Source organism: the organism of the source record quoted next, unplaced genomic scaffold, assembly GCF_019419815.1.
Source record: "Pyrus x bretschneideri cultivar Hongxiangsu unplaced genomic scaffold, Pyrus_bretschneideri_v1 Contig32, whole genome shotgun sequence".
Taxonomy (NCBI): Eukaryota; Viridiplantae; Streptophyta; class Magnoliopsida; order Rosales; family Rosaceae; genus Pyrus; species Pyrus x bretschneideri.
In genome coordinates, this window is record NW_025999635.1 from 5320356 (window position 1) to 5330548 (window position 10193).

Sequence of the window (10193 nt, forward strand, 5' to 3'; positions counted from 1 at the left end):
TAAATATATATACACACACATTCATTGTATATACATGGTAATGTTGTGATGGCTCATGTATTATGCCAATGTTTTGAGAGGTTCGTCACTAGCCTCTCATAGTTCGCCAATATCCCCACTTGAACATTTTATAGGCACATACATTTTTTAGGTATATATATATTTTGATCTCAGAAAACTATAACCTCTAACTTTGAGGCATATATAATACTTCGGGCATTGTAGACTCACTCTTAATTTTGATTTATATATATTTTTTTTTGCAATTGTTAACGCTTAAAATTGGGAGGTTGACAAAAGTTAGTGTGGTCGGCCCTTGATGGGCTCAGAATAAGACTTCAAGTAATGGATAACAAGATATAAGTGGTTCATCCCTAAAATGGGCTATGTCCATTGTATTGCTCGTATATATTGAATATGGGTTACAAGAATTGGTTAGTATTAGTTTAAAATCTCTTTTCTCTTGTGTGTCCGATCATTTATAAGAGGTACTCATCCCCTTATATAGGCCTTTAGGAAGCCCCAAAAGTCATGGGCTCTTAAGTATTCACTGCAGGGCATTAAATGAATCAAACGCGTTGATATGACTTGCTAAATACTCCTTCGTTTGGTCAACACATGGTGGTGAAGTGACATTTGTTCAGAGCTAACTACATGTTTTTCTGGACTAATACATATTGAGCGCCTTGCTCGACCCTGGTGTTTGAGGAATTCGAACACTCAATCTGACATCTTTTATGTCCCTTCATAGGCCTCTGCCCTTGTTGATATTTAACATGTGGCTTAGGGTTGGTGTTTAAGTAGGCATGTCCCTGTCTCCTTTCTATAAAGTTGTTAGTATGACAATTTGTTTCAAGTGGTCAGAAAATACCTTATGGTAATGTGCTCAGCTTACTTGACGATAGTCAAACCAGACTATTGAGCGGTTGTTTATTGCACTCGGAGATGCTTCCTCTAATTCTATTGGACTAGTTCATGAGCCCTTTGATTGGTCTCATGTTCTTTCCTTAGGCCTTTTTGGGCCCTTTCCTAGGCCCGTATTATTTTAGGGGTCGAAAAAGACCCTGTGTTAACAACGGCATTTATCATTTAAAAGAAAAATACAATAAAAAAAATTATCAATAGGAAGATCCAATCGGAAGATAGGATAAAGTAGGGAGATATCCTAGCCATTAATTATCATCATTGCAAGAATGTCAAGTTAATAACAACCAAAATTGAAGGACTAGGATCCTCTCCCCTCTAATTTTTCTTTCCTTCTCTCTCCTTCTCTCTCACTTTTCTTTTTGTCTTTCTATCTCTATAAAGAAGTCAACACAAGATGTTGACGTGGCTTAATCATGACGGTTCAAACAAGAGAAGAGAAAGAAGGGGAAAGAATCTACTCTAAAATTGAAACTTTCGTATCAAATATTTTAATTAATTATAACCTTAATTTCACAAAGTACACGTATAAGGAAGTGAAATGTCGAGAGATATTTTAGAGCGAACAGAGCCCTGTACACCAAGTGTCTAATATAATTGGCTGGAAACTTGAAAAAAAAAAAGAATTACAACCAATTGTATTATCACTCTTGGTGCACCGTGTTGTTTTCCTGGCACACTGAAAAATTTCTCGCGAAATGTCAATTAACAATTCTATTCAAGGAAGCAAAGGTCAAAAAATGAAATATTAGACTGATTTTTTTAAGGAAACTTTCGATCTGGTCTCTAGTATACTAAAATCTTAGATTGAAACCTTATTAATTTGAGTACTTTGATTTTAGTTACTCCTCCCTAAAACCATGCCAAGGTTAATAACAAATATTTTTTTTTTATTGTAAATTGGTAGAGGCTTTAGTATTTAGAGTTTCCCCCTTATATACTATAGGATAGAGATGAATTGTTGGATTTCATTGTAAATTGGTGTACATTCAATGAATCAAAACCTCGTGAACATTGTGGAATTTTTCCAAACAAAAAAAAGAACATGGTTTTAGGTTGCTAAGTTTGCATTTCTGAAACAAATGACAGCTTAGTAATTAAATTAGCCATTGGATGCTTGTAAATTTGTAATTAAGTGACAAACGATAGAATCATGCATGCATACATAGTTGTTTGTTTTATATATTTCTGTAGCGTTGACCAATGCGATAGAGAAAGCAATAGAGTTGGTGAGTACATAGTGACTAGCATGACATGATGAATTAATTAAGCTGTCTAGTTTGCATGCTCAATCCTAACGTGCGACCAACTCCCTCAATATCCATGCCTTATATTAATCAAAGTCATCACTTGTCCAATTAGTCCCAGAAATTAATTCATGAGATGAACAACACTTACATGTCACGCAGGCAGCAGCAGCAATCCAGCCCTCGACTTCTCAGAAGCAGAAGTGGAACTACTTCTCCGACCACAACCCTAACCCTAACCATACCGCAAAACATTTCAAGTTCATCATGCACTACCACGCCATGCAACAGCCAAAGATTCACCACCCCCTGCCGCTCGAAATCCATCGTAAAATCAAGAGGCAATAAGGATCAGAAGGAAGAGAAAGTACATGCACTCAAGCAAAAGAAGGGCTGCCAAGAAAGTATCAGTAGAAAACAAGGTACTAATAATTTAGGTTTAAATACAAGTTTTGCTAAGTTGCAGGGTGGGAGTACTAGTCCAAGTCCACGCCCTAGGACATCAGTGTCCGTGCCACCTCCGAGGTCTCCGTCCGCATGGGCGTTGTCCCCGGGACGGACTTTGCCGTGGAAGGTGGCGCCGGAGTCCCCGGCAGCTGTGCCTTCCACAAGAGCATCTAAGGTTAAGTCTGGTGGTGGCGGGGTTGGTGGAGTTTTGAAGTATTTTAGGCTGCAGAAGAAGGTGTCGCCGGTACAAGAGGAGGACTTCCACCGGTTTCGGCTTTTGCATAATAGGCTACTGCAGTGGAGGTTTGCAAATGCCAGAGCTGAGGCTGCTAAGATTGCAGCACAGAAAAGTTCACAGGTACTAATCATATATTAATGCTTATTTCACTATTTGACCCTGAAGGTGTTTGTAAATTACTATTTGCCTCATGATGTTCCTATGACCCAATTCACCCGCTCAACCATGTTTTTGTTACCACTTTGTGTATGCCGTTAAATTTCGTAAAATATTCCGTCCAACATGCTGGCGAGGCATAATGGAGCTCATTATTTTACTTATTTGTGCCGCAACAACACTTAAGGAGGGTTTATTGTGTATGGAGTTGAATAGACTTTGTTAGACTTTGATACTAAATTGCCTACCATATATATATGCATTGAGGATCATTATTTTCACTTTTGCCACACTATATAATATATATGTCGTCACCACCACCTAACCATGACCACCTCCACTACCCTATTGCTGACATCGGCACAATTGATGTTACCATAATCACCATTGTTGCCACCGCCCCACCATTATATCCCATCTTCTACCACCACCTTGTCATACTGATCATCACTGTACCACAGCCTCCTACAAATATATTTATGCTGTAATCGATACGACCACCATGATCGCCACCTATAGTACCACTATTTTACCTTGTCTGCCACCACCACTCCCACCACTTCCTCTACTATAACTGCCATGTCACGGTCATCACCTTCTACGTCCCCCTTACCACCGCCAACCCCATCCATGACCACTACTAACATCGCTTGATCGCCACATTTACCTCCGTTTTACCTTGCCCATCACCACCACCCAAACCCCCACTCCTCCACCACCCGACACCACATCAGAAACACACAACTTACAAGAATTTGGAATGAAAAATATATAATATTCATCAGTTAAGGATTCTTTCACATGTCTAACAATTTTGGTCATTCACGAATTAAGTGTAGTCTTGCCTATATCAGTTAATGAAAAATATATATTGTGTAGAAAAAGTAAAATTACGTAAGTGTAGTTTTGCCTACTCCTATTTAGTTTCTTAGTAGAAGAAATTAAAAAAAGGGGGTATAATTATTACTTAAGTCTGTCATTAAACTCTCAAAAATATATCTGTAGAAGTTTATTATTGAAAAGTCTGTAAATTTCATGGAGTTTCTGATAGTCAATAAAAGTGTATGAAATCCACAAAATTCTATCACATTAATTTTTGGATTAAATACTTAAAACCCCCAACTATTTAGTGTCATTCTAAATTTGTCTTATCATCTTGAAACATTACAAACAAGTACCCAACCTATTGAAAATGTCAAACTTCATTTAATTTTTTCGGTAAATGTACATGTGGCAACAATAGGTTCCACTTTTTAGCTTACTTGGACACCAATAATAAAAAATAACTTCAAAAAAAACATGAAGATGAAAAAATAAATTCACAAATAAATAGAAAATAAAAATGAAATCGAGAACTATCAAGCCCTCGCCACCTCTAAACTCAACCTACGACAACCAAAACTCTGTCACAACTTTTATACTTTGAAAGCTTTGATTGGCCTACTTGGTGGTTGGAAACTATTAAGTCCTAGGATATTTGATAAGGTGATCAGCGATAGCATATTTGTTTTGCTCATGTTTGGAGTGGGCTAGAGTTGTAAGGTGGAGTTGGTGGTGACCATTAGTTGGTGGAGGCCATGCTTTCATAACCTTTTATTGATTTTGGAGATAAAATAAGTCCTAGTTAATTTAACATAAATTTAACTAGGACTTAACAGATGGTTACATTTTCAATAAGTTGGGTATTTGTTTGAAATAGTTAAAAACTTGAAATCAATTTAGAATGATACTAAAAAGTTTGGGGATTTTTGGTACGCAATCCTAAATTTTTTTTTACAAATTAAGTGGCACACTTTGTAATTTGCTTAATAGATTGTATGCTTTTTTTTTTTTACAGGATAAAATATTTAGTGTGTGGCTTAGAACATTGAAGGTGAGAAACTTCATCCTAGACAAAAGAATGCAAGTGCAAAAGCTTAAGCATGAGATTAAGGTGTACCAGATTTTGAACCCACAAATTATTCTATTGAATGAATGGGGAAAACTGGATAAAAAAAATCAAGAATCCGTCAGCAGGTTGGTGAGAAAATTGTCTGGAATTTCAAACACAATCCCTTTGGTACATGATGCGGAGGTATAATATCTTTCTCATTATATATATAGATAGATCATAATTTAAACAATTAAAAAATTAAGTCAATCAGTCATAGTGGAGTAGTTTCTCCGCCTCTTTGTACTTAAGTTTGAATCTCTCTTTTTGTATATCACAGGCAAATGTGGAGTCTGTGTACGAAGTCATGACCACGGCCATGGCTATGATGGAAGGTATTTTAGGAATGGTCTCTAAATTGTTGCCGCAGGTTAGTTCCTTATACAGTTGATTAACGCCGAAAAAAGCCTAATGTAGTTTGGTATCTTTCATTGGATCACTATTTGTATGTAATTAAATACTAATTCCGATGATTTTCTTCAGCTGGAAAAGGTGCTTTACATGGTTACGGAGCTTTTAATCGCACAGAAACAACAGAGAGAATTGGAGAATAATTTAGCCTTGGTTTCTGCACTTGCGGTGAGTAACATAATTTCTTGCTGTCAAGCTCGACCATTTTTCTTAGTGATAAATACACACACACACACACAGCATTAGATAATTAATTAAGGAGAAAATCTTAAATACAGATACATTCGATAACATCATTTGTAAGGTATCTATTTAGGCCCTCTCGAACACATTGTGTAAGAGTTGCCCTACCGGGTTGGATTGTTTTACTTGGCGCCAAATACAAATATCTGGGCCGTATAATATTAGAACAGTGGCCTAGATCGAACCGTTAATTTGAATGAAATTGTGCAAATTAATCATGTTTTTAGAGGCAAATAATTGGAAATCGTAAATTGATCTTCTATATTGTTAACAGGAGGAGGAAGCAAGTGTAAGAGCACATCTAATCCAAGTGGAGTCAACGTACCTGTTGCCGCCAACAAATTCTTATAAATTTGATCAATGACAATGCCATCTTCTACTTAAATGATCCTTAGATCGTTGTGCTCATTTTCCTTTGCTCCAATATGATCTTTTATGGCATACATTCTTGTTCAGTAGTAGGACATACAAGAGAAAAATTTAGTTATCCCAACATGTATAACCCATTTTCCTATAGCAAACGTCACGTTTTTTTCTGATGTGTATATCCTCCTATTCTTATAACAAACGTCATATATTATCTGGTGTGCTTACTAACATTTTCCGTACTACATATAAAGTAATCTTGGTCCATGCATGTATAAGATGATAGTAGAATCTAAATTGGTATTTTCATCCTTTCGATCGAGTTTTTTTCTTTGTTTTTTCTGATTATATATGCATGCTTAATTGATTTTTCAAAAGCCTAAGCTTAACGGGAAAAATAGCATGTCCGCACTGGTAATTCAATGGGCTTGAAAATTAGCCCAATTAAACATATAAACTGCAGTTTCGGACTTCCAATCCTCTCCTTTTCTATATCCATTTAAGAAAAAGAGAATTCGAAATTAAGATTTCTTATGACATTGAAAAGAGTGATTAAACAAGTCAGCCAACAAAAACAGTAGTTGGTCACTGGGGCTAGATGGGAACCCAAGTTCAGGTGTCCAACAATGTAGTACTAAGGGCAGTTAAACCCTTTAACAAAATGGCAGTTTACCGCCATAGACAGTTGACGCTCCGCCATTGTGAGACTGCATCACCTCCGCCATTATGCTTGTTTCATTCTTCATCTTCATCTTCATCTTCACCACCACTGTCGGACAAATTGAAATCAGATGCCAACTCCGCAATTTCTTCATCCAGAAAAAGAGCTTTGGACTCTCCTAGCAGCCTCAACTCTGCGCACCTGTGTTAACAGATGCGACAAAATAAAAGTAAAATACTTGAAACAAATAGCAGTCAATAATACCAAGATGTTCTTCTCTCGATGCTTAAGAAGTAATGTTTGAGAAAACAGATATTGCAATATAAATCTTTGCCCGACTTTCACAGTACGATCAAATCAGATGTCAAAAGACAATACATATTAAGGCAAGCAATATATGGGAAATGAAAAACACTGAATTCTACTTGCCCTTACGTAAAGTACTCGCACATACATGAATGCATACGTATATGTGTCTATGTAAGCAGTAAGCATCCGTTTGTGTAAAGATCCAACGAGATGCTAACCCAATTTGTCAGCACTAAGTGAAAGCAACTCAATCACCTAGAACTAAAGACAATAAAAAACATTGATGGCAGTCAAATCGATCAGGAAGCAAATCGTAAACATACCAAGTGATGTTTTCATGTTTAGATTGCGGAGTTGCAGCTGCAAAGCATACATGTTTCCCGTATATCACAAGAAGTAACTTGGGACCATGATGAACTTAAAAAGCTTAAAAATTTTGCTATTTATAGAAAAGCAGGACTAGTTCAAAATACAAACAATTCAGATAAGGTGTAACCACAGAAGGTAAAAAGATATATTTCAATGTTTCACATCCTTACCTTGAATGTATATTCAGGACTTTTACATCACTTCCCACCAGAATGTCCTTGAGTGAAATCAAGCTTGGAACATGACTAATTGCTTCAAAATCCGACTTAAACCCACGAATCTTAAGATAAATGGCCTTACGATAGCCTCTTGGGTGACGGTAGAAGAAGGAATTAGTACGAGAATGAAACATCAACAAGGCCCCATTCTTCAAGTAGTTCATCGATTTATATAAGCCATATGGCCACCTTCCACAATTTTCAGTATCAACAGAAATCTTCTGCCTCCATATTTTCTGTGCACCGTGATCTTCCAATGCCCAAAACTTGATGCGTAAAACGTCATAATCACACAAACAAAGGCAATCTCCCAAAACTCCCATGCTCACAGTATGAGATTTCTCCAGTCGAATAGGAGGTGATGGAATAGATTCGAACTTTTCGGTGTCCAAGTCAAAAGAGTATATTTTATAACCTAAACTCTCGTAGTTGAACGAATAAAGTGCTCCTTTCACATAGGCGGTGTGTTCTAGCATGGATAGGAAGAATGGAGCAGGACCAACAAACTTCCATGAGTCTCTCCCAAGTGTGTGCACCTCAGCCACTTTAGTGTAGGGTTCCCTTTGCTGAAATATTCTCAACACCTTATATTCATTTGTCTTTGGATTGAAACCAAATCCACAATCATACGATTCATTTTCCTTATCGCACTTAGAGGCTGATTCCGGGAGGTGTATAAACTCGCCGGTGACCGGATTGCAGACAACAACAGGGTCATTAGAGAATGGACTAGACAGGCAAAGGAAACCGTTACACAAATTCACCACCTTGTACTTGTGATGATTCGGCCTTATCCTGATACAAGGCTTCCGTTTCCTGCCATGATGTTTCCTCCCACCCACCGAACTCGCCACATTGCCCTGGCTATCGATTACCTCATCCGCATTGCGCAACGGGATTTTGTATTTGGTGAGTTTCATGTGGATATAAGACTTTCCACACCCAGACCGATCATAGTTAATCTTACAGGTGCATTTCCTCAAGTCAAAACCAGACCCGTCTTCCGGCTCAGCCAAGTAAAGGGTTCTTGACACACGGGACGGATCCAGGGGCCGGATCATGGGAAAGGGTTGTGCTTGTGAAAAGTGCAACTTAGTAAATTCGGGGTCCGAAATTAGACCATACCAAGTCTTGCATACACACTTGCAGGCAATAATGTTCCTCGTCGGGAGCTTCAGTAGAACATCGTGAATGAAAGGCTTTGGAAGATCCGTTATGTTAGTCCCCAGTTGTTGAATGTGTTCATCGTTTTTCACCATTTGGGTGGCAGCAGAAGCTGCTGACCTTCTTTTCCTTTTCATGGCTTTTGTCTCAATCTATTTGAAAAATAATAATAAATATATTCAGGTTTATCCTCATCACATTAATTGTTACGCAAGCCACAGTTCTACTGAAGTGGGAAAAATAACCATACTCTTTTATACGACATCAGTTAAGAAAAACGAAGAATATTTACTGCAGATGAGAATCTTAAGAGTACAGTATGATCAAAATTATAACCTAAAACATACATCAACAACGATCAAGTTTTGTGCCACTAAATGGGTTGGTTGTATGATTAGAATATAAAACGCACAACAATAATAGATAAGTCTTATCTCACTAAATGTATGAACTTTAGAACGCCACTCGACTAAGTGGGTCGGTTGTATGATTAGAATCTAAAACGTACAACAATAACAATTAAGCCTTATTCCACTAAGTGTATGAACTTTAGAACGTTATTAGACTCAGTTTTGTGCCAAGTCTAAAAATCCAAAACACAAATTAAGAAAAATAAATACATAAATGGAGTTTTGAAATTGGGAAGTAGGAAAGAGTTGAGAGGAATTACCTAGAAGAATTGCAGCGCTACTGGCATAGAGAGTGAGAGAGGGAGAGAGAGATGAAAAGCCTAGCTTAATGTGTAATGGTGGAAACCTAATTTGTACTTGCGGTTTCTGCTATGGCGGGAACAGGCTTTACCATGGCGGGAAATAACATTGCGTACTTGAGGGCCCAGTGGGCTTGCAAATTCAGCCGAACAACATAGTTTTGTTCTTGATTGACCCAACAACATAGTTAAGCCCTAGTTAGTTGTACGGACTAGACCTGACATTCGTGTCCTGTTTTTTATGTTTGTGTTGTTTCGTGACATAACCGATATATTAACGGGTCATATCGTGTAACACCTGTTAAAGTAAACAGGTAATATGACCCAATCCGAAATTGACCTGTTAATATTATCAAGTGATGTGACCCAATTCGTTATCGGTTAAAGAAAATATATTTTACATCAATAAATAATGAAAATTTTAAAAAATCAAATTCGGTAAGTAGAATAAAGCGTAAATGACATACGGTGGTCAAATTTAAATCTAAGTTTTATGGATTATGGTGTCTGATTTCAAAATTGACCCTTCACGAAAGTTGTAAAGTTTGTCATTATGAATGGTTGTATATTTATTTTACATTTTTCATTCTCCTACAATAATTATTATTAATTTTGCACTCAAATAAAAAACACTATTCATGAGATTTGGAGGGTTTTAAAAATCTAAACGACCACGTAACCATCGCCTAAAATCACGAGCATTTATATATTCTTTCACATTTTTCAAACTTGTAGATTAATGATTTTGAATTTAATTTAATTTGAACTCTCTTAAAAATACTATTCATGAGGGTTTGTATG

At 37.0% G+C, this 10193-nt stretch overlaps 2 protein-coding genes across 2 annotated transcripts; one reads left to right on the forward strand and one right to left on the reverse strand.

Moving 5' to 3' along the window:
• Positions 1–2322: 2322 nt before the first annotated feature.
• LOC103932691 (QWRF motif-containing protein 7-like) lies at positions 2323–5960 on the forward strand. Its single transcript, XM_009342331.2, has 5 exons — positions 2323–2976; positions 4850–5086; positions 5223–5312; positions 5426–5521; positions 5871–5960. The coding sequence occupies exons 1-5, from the start codon at positions 2323–2325 to the stop codon at positions 5958–5960; spliced, it is 1167 nt and encodes a 388-aa protein (XP_009340606.2).
• A 474-nt stretch (positions 5961–6434) lies between these two features.
• LOC103932656 (F-box/kelch-repeat protein At3g06240-like) lies at positions 6435–9023 on the reverse strand. Its single transcript, XM_009342289.3, has 2 exons — positions 7472–9023; positions 6435–6824 (listed from the first exon to the last, which is right to left on the reverse strand). Exons 1-2 carry the CDS (start codon positions 8818–8820, stop codon positions 6698–6700), a joined length of 1476 nt encoding a protein of 491 aa, XP_009340564.2. The 5' UTR covers positions 8821–9023; the 3' UTR covers positions 6435–6697.
• Between the last annotated feature and the right edge of the window lie 1170 nt (positions 9024–10193).

Bases quoted from the DNA above. Each gene is read 5' to 3' on its own strand.
- LOC103932691 (XM_009342331.2), top strand. From the start codon at position 2,323: ATGTCACGCAGGCAGCAGCAGCAATCCAGCCCTCGACTTCTCAGAAGC. The intron at 2,977-4,849 runs GTACTAATCATA...TTTTTTTTACAG, and splicing joins CAGCACAGAAAAGTTCACAG to GATAAAATATTTAGTGTGTG. The intron at 5,522-5,870 runs GTGAGTAACATA...TATTGTTAACAG, and splicing joins CCTTGGTTTCTGCACTTGCG to GAGGAGGAAGCAAGTGTAAG.
- LOC103932656 (XM_009342289.3), bottom strand. From the start codon at position 8,820: ATGAAAAGGAAAAGAAGGTCAGCAGCTTCTGCTGCCACCCAAATGGTG. The intron at 6,825-7,471 runs GTAAGGATGTGA...CTGTTAACACAG, and splicing joins GTCCTGAATATACATTCAAG to GTGCGCAGAGTTGAGGCTGC.